The sequence below is a fragment of the Zonotrichia albicollis genome, chromosome 23, assembly GCF_047830755.1.
Source record: "Zonotrichia albicollis isolate bZonAlb1 chromosome 23, bZonAlb1.hap1, whole genome shotgun sequence".
NCBI classification, from domain to species: Eukaryota; Metazoa; Chordata; class Aves; order Passeriformes; family Passerellidae; genus Zonotrichia; species Zonotrichia albicollis.
In genome coordinates this window covers 464,698-487,420 of record NC_133841.1, presented here as the reverse complement: position 1 = coordinate 487,420, position 22,723 = coordinate 464,698, and the positions used below count along the sequence as shown (strand labels likewise).

The window sequence follows — 22,723 nt, the reverse complement described above, 5'->3', positions numbered from 1 at the left end:
ACCGAACCTGTCCCGGTGTTCCTTGGGCAATTCCAGGGAAATCGGGCCCTGTTTGATCCCGGGAATCCCGGGAATGCTGATCCCAAGGGATCCTGGATCAGGGAGGTGCAGGGTGACAACCCCAGAGGTGCCAACGGCTCATTCGGAAAACCCTTGCCAGGAAAACACGCTGGGAATTCACTTGGGAAAAGGGAAGAGTCATTCTCATCCCCAATTCCCATCCCAAATTCCCATCCCAAATTCCCATCTCTAATTCCCGTCCCCGATTCCCATCCCAAATTCTCATCCCTAATTCCCATCCCCAATTCCCATCCCAAATTCCCGTCTCTGGAAGTGCCCAAGGCCAGGCTGGACTGGGATAGCAGGAGGGATCCCAGCCCATGGCAGGGCTGGGAATGGGTTGGGGTTTGAGCTCCTTCCCACTCACCTCATCCCAGAATTCCATAATCCAAACCAAACCCCGTTCCCATATCCCCATTCCCGGCCCTGTTCCCCTTTTCCCATCCCAGCGGTTCCTCCTTCGGGATAATTGTGGGAATGCGGGATCCGTTCATTCCCTCCATCCCTGCCCGGTAGAACGGGGATCCGTTCATTCCCTCCATCCCTGCCGGTAGAACCGGGATCCGTTCATTCCCTCCATCCCCGCCGGTAGAACCGGGATCCGTTCATTCCCTCCATCCCTGCCCCAACACCGGGATCCGTTCATTCCCTCCATCCCTGCCCCAAAACCGGGATCCGTTCATTCCCTCCATCCCTGCCCGGGAACACCGGGATCCGTTCATCCCCTCCATCCCTGCCCCAACACCGGGATCCGTTCATCCCCTCCATCCCTGCCCCAACACCGGGATCCGTTCATTCCCTCCATCCCTCCCGGTAGAACCGGGATCCGTTCATTCCCTCCATCCCTGCCCGGTAGAACCGGGATCCGTTCATTCCCTCCATCCCTGCCCCAACACCGGGATCCGTTCATCCCCTCCATCCCTGCCCCAACACCGGGATCCGTTCATTCCCTCCATCCCTCCCGGTAGAACCGGGATCCGTTCATCCCCTCCATCCCCGCCCGGGAACACCGGGATCCGTTCATCCCCTCCATCCCTGCCCCAACACCGGGATCCGTTCATCCCCTCCATCCCCGCCCGGGAACACCGGGATCCGTTCATTCCCTCCATCCCTCCCCGGTAGAACCGGGATCCGTTCATCCCCTCCATCCCTCCCGGTAGAACCGGGATCCGTTCATCCCCTCCATCCCTGCCCCAACACCGGGATCCGTTCATTCCCTCCATCCCTGCCCGGGAACACCGGGATCCGTTCATTCCCTCCATCCCCGCCGGTAGAACCGGGAGCAGGAAGCGCCGGCCGAGCATCCCCGCTCCCCGCGGCAGCCGAAGGCGCGGGGTGACATCTAGCGGCATTTTCCGAGGGTTTGGGGACGGGACCAGCCCCGAGCTCCCTCCCCGCTCCGTCCCCGGAGGCGGCGCGGGATGAGCTCGGCCCGGGCTCAGCTGCGCCCGGTGCCCGCAATGGGCCCGCTGGGAACGGCGGCAGCGCCGGGATGGCGGCAGCTGGGAGGCAGCGGTGACCCCTCGGTCACCCCCGGTCACCCCTCGGTCACCCCTCGGTCACCCCCGGTCACTCCCGGTCACCCCTCGGTCACCCCCGGTCACCCCCGGTCACCCCCGGTCACCCTTCGGTCACCCCTGGTCACGTCTCAATCACCCCTTGGTCACCCCTCGGTCACCCTCGGTCACCCCCTGGTCACCCCCAGTCACCCCCCGGTCACCCCTCAGTCACCCCTCGGTCACCCCCTGGTCACCCTCGGTCACCCCCCGGTCACCCCTCGGTCACCCCCTGGTCACCCTCGGTCACCCCCTGGTCACCCTCGGTCACCCTTGGTCACCCCCCGGTCACCCCCGGTCACCCCTCGGTCACCCCCCGGTCACCCTCGGTCACCCCTCGGTCACCCCCCGGTCACCCTTGGTCACCCCCCGGTCACCCCCTGGTCACCCCCGGTCACCCCCGGTCACCCCCCGGTCACCCTCGGTCACCCCCCGGTCACCCCCCGGTCACCCCTCGGTCACCCCCGGTCACCCCCGGTCACCCTTGGTCACCCCCCGGTCACCCCCTGGTCACCCCCGGTCACCCCTCGGTCACACCCCGGTCACCCCCGGTCACCCCCTGGTCACCCCCGGTCACCCCCGGTCACCCCTCGGTCACCCCCCGGTCACCCCTCGGTCACCCCCGGTCACCCCCGGTCACCCACAGGTCACTTCTCAATCACCCCTTGGTCACTCCTGGTCACCCCCGATCATCCCCGGGTCACCCTTGGTCACCCTTGGTCACTCCCTGGTAACCCCTTGGTCACTCCTCGATCACCTCTCTGTCACCCCCTTGGTCACCCCTTGGTTACTCCTTGATCAACCCTGGTCATCCCTCGGTCGCCTCTGGTCACCTCCAGACACCCCCTGGTCACCAGTGATCCCCTGGTCACCCTTGGTCACCCCCTGGTTGTCCCCTTGCCACCCCTAAGTCACTCCATGGTCACCCCTCGATCAGCCCTGGTCACTTCCCGACACCCCCTGGTCACCCCCCAGTGATGGCCCTTGGTTATCCCTGGTCACTTCTGGTCACTTCTGGTCATCTTTGGTCACTCCCAGTCACTCCTGGTCACACCTTGACATTCCCTGGTCACCCCTGATCACCCCCCGGTCACCTTTGGTCACCTTGGTTATCCCCGGTCACCTCTGGTCACTCTTGGTCACTCTTGGTCACTCTTGGTCACTCCTCCATCACCCCTTGGTCACCCCCTGGTCACTCCTGGTCACCTCCAGGCCACGGACAGGGACAGGGACAGGGACGAGGCCGATCCCAAGCTGTGCCCAACCCTCAGGGCCTCACCTGCGCATCCCCAAATCTGCATCCCGAATTTTCCTCATCCTCAGGAATGAACCCTGCGCGTTCCTGACCCCGAATCCCAAATTTTCCTCACTCAGGGCCTCACCTGCGCATTCCCGATCCGGAATCCCAAATTTCCCCCCATCCATCCTCACCTGCCCATCCCTGGTGCTCCATCCCAAATTTCCCCCATCCGCAAGGATTCATCTGCACGTTCCCAGTGCTCCATCCCAAATTTTGGTGTTTTATCCCAAATTTCGGTGCTCCATCCCAAATCCCTGATCTCCATCCCAAATGTTGGTGTTTTATCCCAAATTTCGGCGCTCCATCCCAAATCCCTGATCTCCATCCCAAATTTTGGTGTTTTATCCCAAATTTCAGTGCTCGATCCCAAATCCCTGATCTCCATCCCAGATTTTGGTGTTTTATCCCAAATTTCAGTACTCCATCCCAAATCCCTGATCTCCATCCCAAATTTTGGTGTTTTATCCCAAATTTCAGTACTCCATCCCAAATCCCTGATCTCCATCCCAAATTTTCCCCATCCGCAGGGATTCACCTGCATGTTCCCAGTGCTCCATCCCAAATTTTGGTGGTTTATCCCGAATTTTGGTGCTCCATCCCAAATCCCTGATTTCCATCCCAGATTTTGGTGTTTTATCCCAAATTTCAGCGCTCCATCCCAAATCCCTGATCTCCATCCCAAATTTCGGTGCTCCATCCCAAATCCCTGATCTCCATCCCAGATTTTGGTGTTTTATCCCAAATTTCAGCGCTCCATCCCAAATCCCTGATCTCCATCCCAAATTTCGGTGCTCCATCCCAAATCCCAGATGCTCCATCCCAAATTTTGGTGTTTTATCCCAAATTTCGGTGCTCCATCCCAAATCCCTGATCTCCATCCCAGATTTTGGTGTTTTATCCCAAATTTCGGTGCTCCATCCCAAATCCCTGCTCTCCATCCCAAATCTCCCCCCTCCTCAGGGATTCGCCGGCCCATTCCAGGGATAAACCCTCAGGAAAAGCCGGAATTCCATCCCCAGGAATTCCGGGATAAACTCGGGTCCGTTCCTCATCCCGTAAATCCCGGGAATGTCAGGGCTGGAAAATTCCCAGGAATTCCGGGATGTTCCCACATTTCCTTGGGAATCCCAAAGGATCCTGGAAAACCGGGAGGGATTTGGGATCAGCGCTTGGGAATTTCCTGGGATGGGCCTCGGGTGGGAAAATGAATTCATTTAATAAATGTAATAAATTTAATTAATTAATGGAATAAAAGAACTAGTTAATAAATAGGGTCATTAATAAATTCTATATTAATTCTTAATTATTAAATAAGGAGGTGGGTTAATGATAAATTAATAAAAATCAGGGAAAGAAATTACTTATAAATTAATAAATAATCAGGTAAATTAATGGTAATCAATTAATAAATAATCAGGTAAACTAACGTTAATTAATTGATAAAAACGGAAATAAATTGATTATAAATTAATAAATTAACAAGGAAACAAGCAGGTAAATTAATGTTAATTAATTAATAAACAGCTATTTAAATCTAATAGAAATCAATACATGAACAGGTAAACAAACAGAAAAATAAATGTTCATTAATTCACTATCAATTACTGAATAAACAGGTAAATATACAGGTACACAAACCCATTAATTAATTATTAATTCATTATAAATTAATAAATAAACATGTAAACAAAGAGGTCAATAAATGTTCATTCATTATAAATTACTAAACAAACATGTAAACAGAGAGGTAAATTCGTGTTCATTAACAATAAAAAATAATTCAAGAATAATAAATAATAATAAATAAAATTTAAACTAATAAAATTACAATTGAAATAATGATAAATAATAATTTAATTTAATAAATGGTAGGATTAATAAATAAACCGGCAAATAAAACAAATTCATGGATCCCCGCATTAAAACTGGGATTTTCTATTTTTAATTTAATATTTTGTATCTAATGTTTTGTATTTTGTACTTTATAATCTCTAGTTTATATTTTAAAATTTACATTTTAGTTTTTTCATTTTTAATTTTTTGTACTTTACATTTTACATTTTCTATTTTGCATTTTATATTTTAATTTTTGTATTTCATTTTTAAATTTAATATTTCAAATTTGACATTTTAATCTTTATATTTTATCTTTTACGTATTTTAAATATATTTTATTTTTTATATTTTATGTTTTATAGCTTATACTTTATTTTTAAATTTTTTAAATCTTATTTTTATATGCTATACTTTGCTTCTTTTTTACATTTTATATTTTATTTGTTATATTTTTAATTTTACTTTTTATACTTTATATTTGTATTTTTTAGAAATTTATCATTTTTATATTATATTGTCATTTTTACACTTTCTATTTTCTATTTTCCACTCGCTGTTCCGTCTCCATCCCGTCCCTCGGCACCCGCCCCTGCCGGCAGATTCGGGAATTTTTCCATGGAAAACCGCGGGAAAAACAGAGAAACTGAGGGGGAGAAAACCAATCCCAAAACATCCCAGAAATCCCAAAACATCCCAGAAATCCCAGAAATCCCGAAATCCCGGAGCTGACCCCAAATCCCGGCGGGAATTCCGCGCATTCCCGACATTCCCCGGCTCCGTTCCCTCCCTCTGGAATCCCTGGAATTTTCGGAATTCCCGAGCCCTTCCCGCAGATCCCGAACTAATCCCGAGTTTAAAACGATCCCCCCCAAAAAAACCCAAAAAAAACCAAAACAAAACAAAAAAAAGGAGCGGCGAGAAATCCGGGATGGGGGGAGCCTGGATTTGGGGGGAAAATGGGAATTTTCCAGCTCCAAATCCCGCTGATCCCACTGGGCTTGATCCCCCCAGGGTCCTTCCCCTTTCCCCCACATCCCCAAAATTCCCAATCCCGAGGGAAAAACCCCGAAATTCCCAATCCTGATGGAATAAACCCAAAATTCCCAATCCTGAGGGAAAAACCCCAAAATTCCCAATCCTGAAGGAAAAATCCCCGAAATTCCCAATCCTGATGGAATAAACCCAAAATTCCCAATCCCGAGGGAAAAACCCCGAAATTCCCAATCCTGATGGAATAAACCCAAAATTCCCAATCCTGAGGGAAAATCCCCGAAATTCCCAATCCTGAGGAAAAATCCCCGAAATTCCCAATCCTGAGGGAAAATCCCCGAAATTCCCAATCCTGAAGGAAAATCCTGGAATTCCCAATTCCAGGGGATTTGGGATCACCAAATAACCGGGATCAGGAATCCCGCTGGAAAAGGAAGCGGTTGGGATGGGATTGGGATTGGGATTGGGCTGAAAACCTGGAAGAAAAGGGGCGGTTCAGCCAATTCCCGATAAATTCGTGACGTGTCCGTGTCCCCTTCCCCAGTCCCCCTCCACGGTTGTCCCCAAATCCCCTTTCCCTGCCCCAAATCCAGGGAATTTCAGGGAACAATCGCGGTGACTTCTGGAGCGGGAAGGGACGCCGGGGTTTTGTCTGGAAAGCGATTTTTGATGGGATTTTAATGGGATTTTAATGGGATTTTCGGATCGGATTTTTTAAACGGAAATTTAATAGGACTTTTAAAGCGGGATTTTAAATCTGATTTTTAAATGGGATTTTGGATCTGGTTTTTGATCCGGTTTTATTTCGGATCCATCCCGGAACCGGCACTTGCTGCTCCCAAATCCGCACCCCGCTCCCTTTTTGGGGGATTTGGGGTTCGGGATGGATGCGGAATTATCGCAAACCCTCCGCGACTGCAAAGCCGAAAATCATCGGCCTCAGAGCAAATTTCGGAACCGGAGGAGCGTGCGATAAACCAAATAAAAATCACTCCCTCTTTTTTATTTCATTTCATTTCATATTTTTTTCCCCTTTTTTTCTTGCCCCCGCTGGGATAGGCGGGAAAGGTTCATTTTTTTTCCCTCCCTCCCTCTCTCACAACTCTGCCATTAACTCGAGCCGGGAAGTTTTTCCCCGTGAAAAACGGCCAATTTTGGTGTTGTTCTCCCCGCTCGGCAGCGGCGTTATTAAAATGCTAATTTAAGAGCGGAAAAAAAAAAAAAGGAAAAAAAAAAAAAACCAAGAAGAAAAAAAAAGCGGAGCTAAATATCTGGCGGTGCCGCAGCCTAATTGCAGCCCATAATGAGCTCTGGAAATGCGAGTGCCCCCGACACACGGAGAGCATCAACAGCCGCCGACACCTCATTAGCGGCCGCCTTCATTAATTCTGCCGGCCCCGCGCTGACCCCGCCGGGGGCCGGGGGGCGCAGGTGGAGCCGCCCCAGCGGCCCCGGGGACCGGCGGCGGGGCCGCTCCGGTTGCCGCGGCAACGCGGGGGATGCGGCAGAGCCCGAGCGCTCCTCGGGCCGCGCTGCGGAGCGCGGGGTGCGGAGCGGGGCGGCGGGGAGGGGCGAGCGCCGCTTACGGGGGGTTTCACACCGGTTATGGGGGGTTTGACACGGGTTATGGGGGGCTTCACACCGGTTATGGGGGGCTTCACACCGTTATGGGGGGTTTGATACCGGTTATGGGGTGATTCACACCGGTTATGGGGGGTTTGACACGGGTTATGGGGGGCTTCACACCGGTTACGGGGGGTTTCACACCGGTTACGGGGGGTTTGACACCGGTTATGGGGTGATTCACACCGGTTATGGGGGGCTTCACACCGGTTATGGGGGTTTCAACCCGATTCGGGAGTGTTTCACACCGGTTATGGGGTGTTTGACATCGATTCTGGGGTGTTTCACCCCGATTCCTGCATCCCCGAACCTCCAAATCCTCCAGTTCAGCGCCGGTGCTGCTGGGAGGTGCGAGCGCCGGTTACGGGGCACTTCACACCGGTTACGGGGGGCTTCACACCGGTTATGGGGGTTTCACACCGGTTACGGGGGGTTTGACACCGGTTATGGGGGGTTTCATCCCAATTCTGGGGTGTTTCACCCCGATTCCTGCATCCCCGAACCTCCAAATCCTCCAGTTCAGCGCCCTTGCTGCGGGGAGGTGCGAGCGCCGGTTATGGGGTGCTTCACATCGATTCTGGGGTGTTTCACCCCGATTCCTGCATTCCTGAACCTCCAAATCCCGCAGTTCAGCGCCGCCGCTCCTGGAGAGGTGAAAGCCCCAATTCTGGGGTGTTTCACCCCGATTGCAGCACATTACGCCCCGATTCCTGCATCCCTGAACCTCCAAATCCCCGAGTTCAGCCCCGGTGCTGCCGAGGAGGTGCCAGCGCCAGTTACGGGGTGTTTCACCCCAATTATGGGGCGTTTCACCCCAATTATGGGGCGTTCCCGATTCGGGAATGTTTCACCCCGATTCGGGAATGTTTCACCCCGATTCCGGAGTGTTTCACCCCAGTTCCGGCACGTTTCCCCCTCAATTCTGGCACGTTTTCCCCCCGAATCCTGCATCCCTGAAACTCCCAATCCCCAAATTCATCACCACCACTCGCGGAGAGGTGAAAGCTCCGATTCCGGAGTGTTTCCCCCCAATTCTGGCATATTTCTCCCCAATTCCTGCATCCCTGAAACTCCCAAATCCCTGAGCTCATCCCTCAGGTAGTCCTGGAGATGTGAACCCCCCAATTCTCACACATTTCCCCCCAATCCCCGCATCCCTGAAATTCCAAATCCAATGGATCCCGCACATCCCCCTGCTCTCTGCTCATCCCTGCACCCACGGCTCCTCCCGAACCCCAAAAATTCCTGAATCCTGAGCATTCCCCCAATTCCTGCACCCCCAAATCCTCTCTGCACCCCTGGATCCCCCTGAACCCCAAAAATTCCTGAATCCTGAGCATTCCCCCAATTCCTGCACCCCCAAATCCTCTCTGCACCCCTGGATCCCCCTGGACCCCCAAAATTCCTGAATCCTGAGCATCCCCCCAGTTCCTGCACCCCTGAAACCCCAAATCTGACATTCCTGCACCCCCCAGATCGTCCTGGACCCAAAAAATTCCTGAATTCTGAGTTTTCCCCACAATCCCAATATCTCTGAACCCCCAAATCCTCTCTGCACCCCTGGATCCCCCTGGACCCCAAAAATTCCTGAATCCCGAGCATCCCCCAATCCCTGCACCCCCAAATCCTCTCAGCACCCCCAGCTCCTCACAGACCCCCAAAATTCTCAAATCCCGAGCATCCCCAATCCCTGCACCCCCGAACCTCCAAATCCAACATTTCTGCAGCCCCCAGATCCTCCTGGACCCCAAAATTCCTGAATCCTGAGCTTTCCCCCAATCCCTGCACCCCCGAACCCTCCCTGGACCCCCCGAGCTCTTCCTGAACCCCCAAAATTCCCAAATCCCGAGCATCCCCCAATCCCTGCACCCCCGAACCCTCCCTGTACCCCCCGAGCTCTTCCTGAACCCCCAAAATTCCTGAATCCCGAGCATCCCCCAATCCCTGCACCCCCAAATCCTCTCAGCACCCCCAGCTCCTCACAGACCCCCAAAATTCCCAAATCCCGAGCATCCGCCAATCCCTGCACCCCCGAACCCCCAATCCCTGCACCCCCGAACCCTCCCTGGACCCCCCGAGCTCTTCCTGAACCCCCAAAATTCCCAAATCCCGAGCATCCCCCAATCCCTGCACCCCCGAACTCTCCCTGTACCCCCCGAGCTCTTCCTGAACCCCAAAAATTCCTGTATCCCGAGCATCCCCCAATCCCTGCACCCCCGCACCCCCAAACCCAACATCCCCGCACCCCCAAACCCTCCCAGCCGCTCCCTGCAGGTTTTTATTTCCATTTTTCGGCGCTCCTCCTCCCTCCCCCCGCCATCGCGGGCGCTCGGGCCCCCCAGCTCCCCGGGAATCCCGGCCGAGGCGCGGCCCTGCCCTCCCGCTGCCCTCGCCGTGCCCCCCGTTCCGCCGTGCACTCCAGATGAACCGGCGCGGCGGCGGCAATGGCCCTTGAAGCGCGCCGGGGAGGTGATTTAGGAGAATATTAAAGGCGATGCGGAGCTGCGGCGGCGCCTCTCTCGGGGCGAGCGGCAGGAGCGCGGGCACAGATGGGCCCGGCAGATGAAGCATTTCCGTCACATCGTCCCCCAGCCGCGCTCGCCGCCGCCTCGGGCTCCGCCGCGCAATAAAGAGCGGCCCGCGCTCGCCGGGCCTGGGACGGGGATGCGGGATGGAGCCTGGGCCGGTGTCACCTCAATGTCACCTCAGTGTCACGCCAGTGTCACCCCAGTGTCACCTCAGTGGCACCCCAGTGTCACCCCAGTGTCACCTCAGTGGCACCCCAGTGTCACCCCAGTGTCACCGCAGTGTCACCCCAGTGTCACCCCAGTGTCACCCCAGTGTCACCCCAGTGTCACCGCAGTGTCACCCCAGTGTCACCCCAGTGTCACCTCAGTGCCACCCCGGTGTCACCTCAGTGTCACCGCAGTGTCACCTCAGTGTCACCTCTGTGTCACCTCTGTGTCTCCTCGGTGTCACCCCAGTGTCACCCCGGTGTCACCCCAGTGTCACCCCAGTGTCACCTCAGTGTCACTCCAGTGTCACCCCAGTGTCACCCCAGTGTCACCTCAGTGTCACCTGAGTGTCACCTCAGTGTCACCTCAGTGTCACCCCAGTGTCACCTCAGTGTCACCCCAGTGTCACCCCAATGTCACCCCAGTGTCACCCCCAGTGTCACCCCAGTGTCACCTCAGTGTCACCCCCAGTGTCACCTCAGTGTCACCCCAGTGTCACCCCAGTGTCACCCCAGTGTCACCTAAATGTCACCTCAGTGTCACCTCAATGTCACCCCAATGTCACCTCAGTGTCACCTCAATGTCACCCCAGTGTCACCCCAGTGTCACCTCAGTGTCACCCCAGTGTCACCCCAGTGTCACCTAAATGTCACCTCAGTGTCACCTCAATGTCACCCCAGTGTCACCCCAGTGTCACCTCAGTGTCACCCCAGTGTCACCCCAGTGTCACCTAAATGTCACCCCAGTGTCACCTCAGTGTCACCCCGGGGTCACCCCAGTGTCACCTCAGTGTCACCCCAGTGTCACCCCAATGTCACCCCAATGTCACCTCAGTGTCACCTCAGTGTCACCCCGGGGTCACCCCAGTGTCACCTCAGTGTCACCCCAGTGTCACCCCGGTGTCACCCCAGTGTCACCCCGGTGTCACTCACGTGTCATCCTGGGGACCCTCGGGCAGGGTGGGGTGATGGCAGGGCAGTGGTTGGGTGTTTTTTTGGGAAATCGTTAATTGGATAAATCCTGGATCTTTGGGATGTGTGGATTCTGATGGGTTGGGATGGGACATGGAGACCCCAATGGGACAGATCCTGGCCTGGGACGGGGATGCGGGATGGAGCCTGTGCCGGGTGTCACCTCAGTGTCACCCCAGTGTCACCCCAGTGTCACCCCAATGTCACCTCAGTGTCACCCCAGTGTCACCCCAGTGTCACTTCTGTGTCACCCCAGTGTCACCTCAGTGTCACCTCAGTGTCACCCCAGTGTCACTCACGTGTCATCCTGGGGACCCTGGGATGGGACAGATCCTGGCCTGGGACGGGGATCCGGGATGGAGCCTGTGCCGGGTGTCACCTCAGTGTCATCTCAGTGTCACCTCAGTGTCACCTCAGTGTCACCCCGGTGTCACCTCAGTGTCACCCCAGTGTCACCCCAGTGTCACCTCAGTGTCATCTCAGTGTCACCTCAGTGTCACCTCAGTGTCACCCCGGTGTCACCTCAGTGTCACCCCAGTGTCACCCCAGTGTCACCTCAGTGTCATCTCAATGTCACCCCAGTGTCACCCCAGTGTCACCCCAGTGTCACCTCAGTGTCACCTCAGTGTCACCCCAGTGTCACCCCAGTGTCACCTCAGTGTCACCCCAGTGTCACCTCAGTGTCACCTCAGTGTCACCTCAGTGTCATCCTGGGGACCCTGGGATGGGACAGATCCTGGCCTGGGACGGGGATGCGGGATGGAGCCTGGGCCGGGTGTCACCCCAGTGTCACCTCAGTGTCACCTCAATGTCACCTCAGTGTCACCTCAGTGTTACCTCAATGTCACCTCAGTGTCACCTCAGTGTCACCTCAATGTCACCTCAGTATCACCTCAATGTCACCTCAATGTCACCTCAGTGTCACCCCAGTGTCACCCCAGTGTCACCCCAGTGTCACCTCAGTGTCACCTCAGTGTCACCCCAGTGTCACCTCAGTGTCACCCCGGTGTCACCTCAGTGTCACTCACGTGTCATCCTGGGGACCCTGGGATGGGACAGATCCTGGCCTGGGACGGGGATCCGGGATGGAGCCTGGGCCGGGTGTCACCCCAGTGTCACCTCAGTGTCACCTCAGTGTCACCCCAGTGTCACCCCAATGTCACCTCAGTGTCACCTCAGTGTCACCCCAGTGTCACCCCAATGTCACCCCAGTGTCACCCCAGTGTCACCCCAGTGTCACCTCAATGTCACCTCAATGTGACCTCAGTGTCACCCCAGTGTCACCCCAGTGTCACCTCAGTGTCACCCCAGTGTCACCCCAATGTCACCTCAGTGTCACCCCAGTGTCACCTCAGTGGCACCTCAGTGTCACCTCAGTGTCACCTCAGTGTCACCCCAGTGTCACCCCAATGTCACCTCAGTGTCACCCCAGTGTCACCTCAGTGTCACCCCAGTGTCACCTCAGTGTCACCTCAGTGTCACCTCAGTGCCACTCACGTGTCACCCCAGTGTCACCCCAGTGTCACCTCTGTGTCACCTCAGTGTCACCTCAGTGTCACCCCAGTGTCACCTCTGTGTCACCTCAGTGTCACCCCAGTGTCACCCCAGTGTCACCTCAGTGTCACCTCAGTGTCACCCCAGTGTCACCTCAATGTCACCTCAGTGTCACCTCAGTGTCACCTCAGTGTCATCCCCAGTGTCACCCCAGTGTCACCCCAGTGTCACCTCAGTGTCACCCCGGTGTCACCTCAGTGTCACCCCAGTGTCACCCCAATGTCACCTCAGTGTCACCCCAGTGTCACCTCAGTGGCACCTCAATGTCACCTCAATGTGACCTCAGTGTCACCCCAGTGTCACCCCAGTGTCACCTCAGTGTCACCCCAGTGTCACCCCAATGTCACCTCAGTGTCACCCCAGTGTCACCTCAGTGCCACTCACGTGTCACCCCAGTGTCACCCCAGTGTCACCTCTGTGTCACCTCAGTGTCACCTCAGTGTCACCCCAGTGTCACCTCTGTGTCACCTCAGTGTCACCTCAGTGTCACCTCTGTGTCACCTCAGTGTCACCTCAATGTCACCTCAGTGTCACCCCGGTGTCACCTCAGTGTCACCTCAGTGTCACCTCAGTGTCATCCTGGGGACCCTGGGATGGGACAGATCCTGGCCTGGGACGGGGATGCGGGATGGAGCCTGGGCTGGGTGTCACCTCAGTGTCACCCCAGTGTCACCTCAGTGTCACCCCAGTGTCACCCCAGTGTCACCCCAGTGTCACCTCAGTGTCACCTCAATGTGACCTCAGTGTCACCCCAGTGTCACCCCAGTGTCACCCTGGGGACCCTCAGGCAGGGTGGGGTGATGGCAGGGCAGTGGTTGGGTGTTTTTTTGGGAAATCGTTAATTAGATAAATGCTGGGGCTCTGGTTTGGTGTTTTTATGGGGAATGGTTAATTGGATAAATCCTGGATCTTTGGGACGTGTGGGTTCTGATGGGTTGGGACACGTGGATCCTGGTGGGATGGGACATGGAGACCTCGTTGGGATGGGACAGATCCTGGTGGGATGGGACACGTGGATCCTGGTGGGATTGGATGCAAAGACCCCATTGGGATGGGACACCTGGACCCTCCTGGGGTGGGGTGGTGGCAGAGCAGTGGTGGGGTGGTTTTTATGGGGAATGGTTAATTGGATAAATCCTGGATCGTTGGGATGTGTGGGTTCTGATGGGTTGGGACAGCACACGTGGATCCTGGTGGGATTGGACACGGAGACCCCGTTGGGATGGGATGGATCCTGGTGGGATCGGGCAGATCCTGGTGGGATGGGATTCCCAGTTTGGGGATTCCTGGGATGGGTAGGACAGACTCGGGCTGACCCCAAATCCCATTCCCAGCAATTCCAGTGACCCCAAATCCATTCCCAGCCTTGAAAGACTCCCAGATTCCCAATTTCCCCGTTCCTGCTCGTTCCTGGGAGCGGAGAGGACGCTGCTCCACTTCCCAGTTGTTCCCAGTGCCCCCCACACCACTCCCGGGACCCCTTTTCCCACCCATCCCCTCCTTTCCAATCCTTCCCATAAAACCCCCCAAAATTCTCATAAAACCCCCCAAAATTCCCACAAAACCCCCCGAAATTCCCATAAAACCCCCCAAAATTCCCATAAAACCCCCCAAAATCCCCTCCCCGCCCAGCGCAGCAGAGCCCTCATTAAGCCCTAATTAACCAAACCCCCAACAAAACCCCATCCTCCTCCTCCTCCTCCTCCTCCTCCTCCTCCTCCTCCTCCTCCTCTTCCTCCCCGCAATCCCAGGGATTCCAGCGGGCCGGGAAGGAGCGGAGCAGGGTTCAGGCGGCTCCGCCGTGCCAGGGCTCGGCGTTAATGATTTAATAAAAATTAGCATAATTAACGAACATCTGCACGAGGCGGCGCGGGGCAATTTGGCAGCGGCAGCCGAGGCGCGAGCGCGTTTTTAATGCGCTTTTAATTCTCCGTGCGCCGCGCGGGGGGAGCGCTGCAGCTGGGCCGGGGAGGGGCTGGGGGCTGCGCCCACCGCGAAACCCCGGGATTCGGGAAATTCGGGCCGGATTTGGGGAAATTCGGGCTGGATTTGGGAAATACGGGCTGGATTTGGGAAATACGGGCCGGGTTTGGGGAAATGCGGGCTGGATTTGGGAAATTCGGGCCGGATTTGGGGAAATGCGGGCTGGATTTGGGGAAATTCAGGCTGGATTTGGGGAAATTCGGGCTGGATTTGGGGAAATTCGGGCCGGGTTTGGGGAAATTCAGCCGGGTTTGGGGAAATTCAGGTGGGATTTGGGGAAACTCGGGCTGGATTTGGGGAAATGCGGGCCGGGTTTGGGGAAATTCGGGTTGGATTTGGGGAAATTCAGGCTGGATTGGGGAAATTCGGGCCGGGTTTGGGGAAATTTGGGTTGGATTTGGGTAAGTTCGGGCCGGGTTTGGGGAAATTCAGGCAGGATTTGGGGAAATTCGGGCTGGATTTGGGGAAATTCGGGTTGGATTTGGGGAAATGCGGGCTGGATTTGGGGAAATTCGGGCTGGATTTGGGGTATTTCTGTGGGATTTTGGGTATTTCTGCGGGATTTTGATCATTTTTTACGGGATTTGGGGTATTTCTGTGGGATTTTGGGGTATTTCTGTGGGATTTTGATCATTTTTTACGGGATTTGGGGTATTTCTGTGGGATTTGGGGCTGAGCCCGGTCCCGGCCCCACAGGAGTACCCCGGGCACGGGTGGTGGGTCGGGGAGCTCGGCCCGGACATCGGGATCGTCCCGAAGGAATTCCTGGCGCCCGCCTTCGACCTGGAGCCGTGACGGGACAGGTGAGGGGAGCGGGGCCGGGACTGGGGGCTGGGGTCCGGTTTGGGGTTGGGGGTTTGGGGTTGGGGGTTTGGGCTCATGTTTTGGGTTTGGGATTTGGGGTTCAGGATTTGGGGTTTGGGATTTGGGGTCAAGTTTGGGGTGTGTGGTTTGGAGTTTGGGGTTTGGGGTCAGGTTTTGGGTTTGGGATTTAGGATCAGGTTTGGGGTGCGGGGTCAGGTTTGGGGTTTGGGGTTTGAGATTTGGGGTGTGAGGTTGGGGGTTTGGGATTTGGGATCAGGTTTGGGATTTGGGCTCTGGAGTCAGGCTTGGGGTGTGGGGTCAGGGGTTTGGAATTTGGGGTGTGGGGTTTGGGTTTGGGGTCATGTTTTGGGTTTGGGATTTGGGGTGTGGGGTTGGGGGTTTGGAATTTGGGGTCATGTTTGGGGGCTGGGGTTTGGGGTTTAGGATATGGGGCTTGGGGTCAGGTTTGGGGTTTGGGGTTTAGGATATGGGGTTTGGGTTTGGGCTTTGGGGGTCAAGTTTGGGGTTTGGGGTTTGAGATTTGGGGTTTGGGTTTGGGGTCAGGTTTGGGGATTTTGGGTCAGGTTTTGGGTTTCTGATCAGGTTTGGGGGTTTGGGATGTGGGTTTGGAGTTTGGGGTTTGGGGTCCCGGGTCCGTCCCAGGTGTCCGTGGTGTCCTTGTGTCCATCCCCCGTTTTCCCTGGAGCAGGTGGCACCGGGAATGGCAGCGCGGGGACAATGTCACCCACGGCATTCCCTGGATCCCAAATCCCACAAATCCCACAAATCCCACAAATCCCGCGGGATTCCTGCAGCAGAGCCACGCACAGAGGACCCAGCGCTGGCACCGAGCAGATTTATCCCAAAAATCCCTCCTGGAGCCATTCCACGGGGAAACTGAGGCACGCATCCTGCTTGTCCCAAAAACCCCAAATCCCCCGGAGATCTCCTGCTCTGTTATCCCGCTTTTCCTGGGTCAGTCCCAAATCCCCTGGAGATCCCAAACCCAGGGGTTCTCCTATCCCAAATCCAGGTGTTTCCCAGTCCCAAATCCAGGTGTTTTCCCTCAATAAATCCCTTTTTCCTCTCCAAATTTGGCTGCTCCGGGAATGATCTGGAATGATCTGGAATGGTCGGGAAAAATCTCCTCCACTTCCGTTTGAGTTTTATTCATTTATTTTTATTTTTATTTAATTTTTATTTCCTGCCCACACCAAGTGCTGAGGGAGGGGAAGACACCGAATCCACTGGAGCTGCTCCTGCTTTCCCAAAAATCCCCGGAACAGCCCCAGAGGGAAGGGGACACAAATTCCAGCCCCAAATTTCCATTCCTCCCTTTTCCCGGCGGGAAGCTCGGCTCAGGTTGTCCCAGTTTGGGGATTCCAGAGGGATCTGGGCCCAGTTTGGGAATTCCAGAGGGATCTGAGCAGGAGCAGAGTGAGGAAAACCCTGCTGGGAATATCAGGAATATCAGGAATGTGCTGGGGAAGAGCTCGGCCATGGCTGGGGCTGCGTTCCCAGTGCTCCCAGTGCTCCCATCCCAGTGGCTCCGATCCCTCTCCCAGCGAGGGCTGCGGGGCCTGGGGGCGTCCTGAGGGGTCACTCAGTGTCCAGATGGGAATTTTGGGAATTCCAGGCTCTCCTCAGAGGTCACTCCGTGTCCAGCTGGACACTCGGGGCTGTCCAGAGGGGTCACTCGGTGCTCTGGGCTGTCCACAGGGGTCACTCCATGTCCAGCTGGACACTCGGGGCTGTCCAGAGGGGTCACTCTGTGTCCAGCTGGACGCTCGGGGCTCTCCGGCCGCGTCTCGTCCATGCCCAGGTCACCCCAGTAGGGGAAGCTCTCCAGGCAGCCCCGGGCACTGCCCAGGCTGGCACAGCTGGGAAACAGAGCAGGGAAAGGGAATGACCCTGACCCAGGGAATGACCCAGGGAATGACCCAGGGACTGACCCAGGGACTGACCCAGGGAATGACCCAGGGAATGACCCAAGGACTGACCCAGGGACTGACCCAGGGAATGACCCAGGGACTGACCCAGGGACTGACCCAGGGACTGACCCAGGGAATGACCCAGGGAATGACCCAAGGACTGACCCAGGGACTGACCCAGGGAATGACCCAGGGAATGACCCAAGGACTGACCCAGGGACTGACCCAGGGACTGACCCAGGGACTGACCCAGGGAATGACCCAGGGACTGACCCAGGGACTGACCCAGGGACTGACCCAGGGAATGACCCAAGGAATGACCCAGGGACTGACCCAGGGACTGACCCAGGGAATGACCCAGGGAATGACCCAAGGACTGACCCAGGGACTGACCCAGGGACTGACCCAGGGACTGACCCAGGGAATGACCCAGGGACTGACCCAGGGACTGACCCAGGGAATGACCCAGGGAATGACCCAAGGAATGACCCAGGGACTGACCCAGGGACTGACCCAGGGACTGACCCAGGGAATGACCCAAGGAATGACCCAGGGACTGACCCAGGGACTGACCCAGGGAATGACCCAGGGAATGACCCAAGGAATGACCCAGGGACTGACCCAGGGACTGACCCAGGGACTGACCCAGGGACTGACCCACGGACTGACCCAGGGACTGACCCAGGGAACGACCCAGGGAACGACCCAGGGACTGACCCAGGGATTGACCCAGGGAATGACCCAGGGAATGACGCAGGGACTGACCCAGGGACTGACCCAGGGAATGACCCAGGGACTGACCCAGGGACTGACCCAGGGAATGACCCAGGGAATTCCTGGGCACAGCTCCGGAGCAGGAACAGGGAATGACCCAGGGAATATCAGGATTGTTTGGGCACAGCTCCATCCCAGCTGGAAAAGGGAGATGTCCCCATCCCAGGGACACTCCAGCCCTCCTGCCTGGGCTCCTCTGGCCTGGGATCCACAGGGAGGAGCCGGGGCTGTCCTGGGCTGCTCTCCCTGTCCTGTGTCCATATCCTACCACAGTCTCAGCCCGGAGCAGGTCCCTCCCCTGACCTGGCTGTCCCTGCCCATACCTGGCCGTCCCTGCCCTCCCCTGGCCGTCCCTGCGCTCACCTGGCCGGGCCCAGCCCCGCGCCGTCGCTGTCCCCGCGCTGTCCCCAGGCGGGCCCGGCCATGGCGTAGTGCAGGATGGCCTCGGTGACCGAGTGGGGGCCCCGGCCCTGCACACAGGCCTCGATGGCGGGCACGGGCAGCTGGCTCTGCAGGAACAGGTGCAGGCGGCTGTCGGAGAGCAGCACCGCGCTCTGCACCACCCTGGGGACACACGGACAGGGACAGGTCAGCTCTGCTGGCACCTGCTGGCACTGCCACCCTGGGCACACAGACAGGAAGGACAGCAGGGACACCAGGGGGACAGCAGGGACACCAGGGACGGTCACCAGGGCCACCCAGCCCTCCCTGCTGCCACCTCCTGGCCACCCCGGGGCACTGCACCCTTCCAAATCCCATCCCCTAAACCCCAAATATCCCAAATACCAAATAACCCCAAATCCCAAATATCTCAGCCCCCAAATCCCAAAGCTCAAACCATCCCAAATCCCAAACCACAAATCCCAAATATCCCAAACCATCCCAAAGCCCAAATCCCCCAAACCATCCCACACTCCAAATCCCATATATCCCAAATCCCAAATATCCCAAACAACCCCAAATATCCCAAATACCAAATAACCCCAAATCCCAAATATCTCAACCCCCAAATCCCAAAGCTCAAACCATCCCAAATCCCAAACCACAAATCCCAAATATCCCAAACCATCCCAAAGCCCAAATCCCCCAAACCATCCCAAACTCCAAACCCCATATATCCCAAATCCCAAATATCCCAAACAACCCCAAATATCCCAGCCACCCCCACCTCTCCAGGAAGTGCTGCAGCCCCTGCCGGCGCCTCTCGATGAACTCATCCGTGCTGCCCACGAAAAACGCGGATTTCCCCGGCAGCTCCGGCACCGGCCTGCAAAATCGGGGTGAAGCTTTGGAGTGGGCCCTGTGGGGACCCCAGACCCCCTCAAGTTCAGGGGTGGGACCCCAGACCCCCCCATTTCAGGGTGGGACCCCAGACCCCCCCAGTTCAGGGTGGGCCCCCAGACCCCCCCATTTCAGGTGGGACCCCAGACCCCCATTTCAGGGTGGGACCCCAGACCCCCATTTCAGGTGGGCCCCCAGACCCCCAGTTCAGGGTGGGACCCCAGACCCCCCCATTTCAGGGTGGGCCCCCAGACCCCCCCCATTTCAGGGTGGGACCCCAGAGCCCTTACACCAGGCCGGCGTTGCGCTGGAGCTGCCGCCGCAGCCACACGAACTCCCGGTAGCGGCGCCGCACGCACGAGGTCTTGGCGGTGAAGGCCCTGCTGTTGGTCTGGGAGCAATGGGACGGGAGAGATCCCTCAGGATCAGCGGAGGGATCCTCAGGGATCATGGGAGGGATCCTCGGGAGGGATTCTTGGGAATCATCCCTGGGAGGGATCACTGGGAACGACCCTGGGATGAATCCCTGGGAGGGATCCCTGAGGGATCCCTGGGAATGGTCCCTGAGGATCCCTGGGAGTGATCCCATTGAGAGATCCCTGGGAATGATCCCCAAGAGGGATCCCCAGGAATGACACTGGCAGGAATCCCTGGGAATGGTCCCTGGGAGAGATCCTGGGTGGGATCCCTGGGAATCGAGGGCTGAGGGATCCAGGATGGGAATGATGCCTGGGATTGATCTCTGGGATTGATCTCTGGATAAAGGGGCTGGATCTCAGCCACAGAGGGATCCAGGATGGGAATCAGCAATGGGAATGATCTGAGGATCAAGGGGCTGGATCTGGCCTGGACAGAGGATCCAGGATGGGAATCATCAATGGGAATTATCTGAGGATCAAGGGGCTGGATCTGGCCTGGACAGAGGATCCAGGATGGGAATCATCAATGGGAATTATCTGAGGATCAAGGAGCTGGATCTGGCCTGGACAGAGGATCCAGGATGGGAATCATCAATGGGAATTATCTGAGGATCAAGGAGCTGGATCTGGCCTGGACAGAGGATCCAGGATGGGAATCATCAATGGGAATTATCTGAGGATCAAGGAGCTGGATCTGGCCTGGACAGAGGATCCAGAATGGGAATCATCAATGGGAATTATCTGGAGATCAAGGGGCTGGATCTGGCCTGGACAGAGGATCCAGGATGGGAATCATCAATGGGAATGATCTGGGGATCAAGGGGCTGGATCTGGCCTGGACAGAGGATCCAGGATGGGAATTCTCCACAGGATCGAGGATCTCAGTCCCTGCAGGATCCCCTCGATGCCGGATCCGGGAGCCAACCCAGGACAGGATCCCGAGGATTCCCATCCCCTCAGGACATTCCCACCCCAGAGCCCATCCCAGGGCTCATCCCGACCCCAGCTCACGTGCAGGAAGATCTTGTAATCCACGTAGGAATTCCAGGAGCCCTCGTTCTGCACGCGCGGATCCTGCACCCGCACCGTGGTCAGCTCCTGCGGGAAACCGGGAGCGGGCTCAGGGATCCACAGGGCCCTGCTCCCTTGGGATGGGATTGGGAACAGGGAACAGCCTGTTCCTGCCGTCCTGGAATGGGATTGGGGGCTCTGGGATCAGGGATCCACCCCATCCCTGCTTTTCCAGCTGCCCAGGAATGGCACAGACACCTCCAGACATTCCCGTTCCCATTCCCGCTTTTCCAGACATTCCCATTTCCTCATTCCTGCTTTCCCAGCTTCACAGAAATGGGATCAGGGCCTCAAAAAACCACGATCCATCCCATCCCTGCTTTTCCAGACATTCCCGCTCCCATTCCCAGTTTTCCAGGCATTCCCATTCCCATTCCTGCTTTCCAAAACATTCCCATTCCCATTGTCCCCAGGACTCAGCCCCATGCTCTCCCAGGAATTATCACACAGAGATGGAATTCCCAAGGATTCCGGGATTTGGGAATAACCCAGGGCTGCTCCTCACTTCCTCTCGGTTCTCCAACATCCTAGAGCCAGAGCCCAGCGGGAAACATCTGGGAATGGAAAAAAAAAATAAAAGGGATTTAGAGAAATCCTTTCTGTGGGTTTTCCGTGGATCCTGCATCCCCCAGAATTCCGGGATGCTGCAGGTTTTTGGGGAGAATGGAAATCCCTGGAATTTGGGGAAAGCCTCAGTTTAAGGTGCTCTGGGATTCCCAGTTTGGGGTTATTTCCCTCAGATTCGGGATTTTCCAAGGCTTTGCTGCCTCTCACCTGCCCGGGATTGGGGTTCAAGGAGAGAATTCCAGGGAAATTCCTCATTTCCAGGGAAATGCCTGCCAGGGAAAGTGCCCATTGTTATCTCAGGCTCCTTATCTTCCATCCTGATCCGCCCCTGAAAACCTTTCCCAACCCTCTGGAGCAGCAGGAATCCTCATTCCCATCCACAGCCACAAAAACGGGAATGAATCCCAGTTATTCCTGATTTTCCCTGCAGTGGGTGAATTCCTGAGGATCTTCATAAACCCCATTTATTCCTATTTTCCTTGCACACACTAAAACATTGAAAGCGGGTTTTTTCAGGATTTTTTTTTCAGGATTTTTCGCCTTGCAGGGAAGGAGAGGATTCCTCATCCCGGCCCATTGCCCCCTCCCGGGGATGTCCCAAAACTCCGGGAAAAGCCGGAAAAACGGGAATGAATCCCATTTATTCCCTTCCCACGCTTGTAAAAGATCGCGGGGAGAACTCCCGGGGCTGTTTCGCCTTTCCAGGGAAGGAGAAGATTCCCCGGGACAGGGATCGGAACCGGGCCCGGCCCCAGCCCAGCCCCGGGCCGGGAGAGGCCGCGGAACGGGGGTGAGGCCCGGCCCAGAGCCGCCGTCGCCTCGTCCCGGGGGTTTGGGGACACCGGGACCGCCCGAGGGGACACCGGGACTGCCCGAGGGGACACCGGGACCCCCAAATCCGCGCCCTCCCCTCAGGGCCCCCTCACCTCGCACAACCCACGGCCCCTTTAAACGGCGGCGGCAGCGCGCGGGTTTATAGTGCGGGCGGTGCCGGAACTTCCGGTGCGGGGCATGCTGGGAGTTGTAGTCAGGACTGGCCTGTGGTGGCGGGTGCCGCCCCCGCCCTGGCACAAGGAGGGGCTGGAGCAGCTGAGGGATGTGGGAATGTTTATCCTGGAGAAAAGAGGGAACGGGAGGGACCTGCTGGCGCTTCACAAGTCTCTGACAGGCGGGGCAGCCGTGGGGTCAGGTTCTGCTTCCAGGAGACAGGACAGGAAGAGAGACAATGGCCTCGGGCTGGCATCAGCAGGAATTTCTCCGTGGAAATG

The 22,723-nt window shown here is 56.3% G+C and overlaps 2 protein-coding genes across 3 annotated transcripts in view; one reads left to right on the top strand and one right to left on the bottom strand.

Moving 5' to 3' along the window:
* The window catches only part of SKAP1 (src kinase associated phosphoprotein 1), a 79,335-nt gene extending 62,804 nt beyond the window's left edge, over positions 1 to 16,531 (top strand). Inside the window, exons 12-13 of the mRNA XM_074557903.1 lie at positions 15,305 to 15,411; positions 16,122 to 16,531. Coding sequence (XP_074414004.1) covers positions 15,305 to 15,403 — 99 coding nt within the window. The 3' untranslated portion in view covers positions 15,404 to 15,411; positions 16,122 to 16,531. The remainder of the gene's footprint in view (positions 1 to 15,304; positions 15,412 to 16,121) is intronic.
* A 34-nt stretch (positions 16,532 to 16,565) lies between these two features.
* SNX11 (sorting nexin 11) lies at positions 16,566 to 22,527 on the bottom strand. Of its 2 annotated transcripts, XM_074557906.1 has the most exons (8): positions 22,382 to 22,527; positions 21,663 to 21,724; positions 21,394 to 21,442; positions 20,829 to 20,915; positions 19,689 to 19,789; positions 19,286 to 19,384; positions 18,481 to 18,681; positions 16,567 to 17,292 (listed from the first exon to the last, which is right to left on the bottom strand). In XM_074557906.1, exons 3-8 carry the CDS (start codon positions 21,412 to 21,414, stop codon positions 17,016 to 17,018), a joined length of 786 nt encoding a protein of 261 aa, XP_074414007.1. In that variant the 5' UTR covers positions 21,415 to 21,442; positions 21,663 to 21,724; positions 22,382 to 22,527; the 3' UTR covers positions 16,567 to 17,015. The 2 variants fall into 2 exon arrangements, with proteins under 2 accessions (XP_074414008.1, XP_074414007.1); XM_074557907.1 differs by lacking the exon at positions 21,663 to 21,724 and having other exon boundaries at positions 16,566 to 17,292; positions 22,382 to 22,468.
* Between the last annotated feature and the right edge of the window lie 196 nt (positions 22,528 to 22,723).

Excerpts from the sequence above, each read along its gene's own strand:
- SNX11 (XM_074557906.1), bottom strand. The coding sequence starts at position 21,414 with ATGTTGGAGAACCGAGAGGAA. Across the intron at positions 19,385-19,688 it reads CAGCGCAACGCCGGCCTGGT|GCCGGTGCCGGAGCTGCCGG; the intron begins GTAAGGGCTCTG and ends CCGATTTTGCAG. Across the intron at positions 18,682-19,285 it reads CTGCAGCACTTCCTGGAGAG|GGTGGTGCAGAGCGCGGTGC; the intron begins GTGGGGGTGGCT and ends GTGTGTCCCCAG.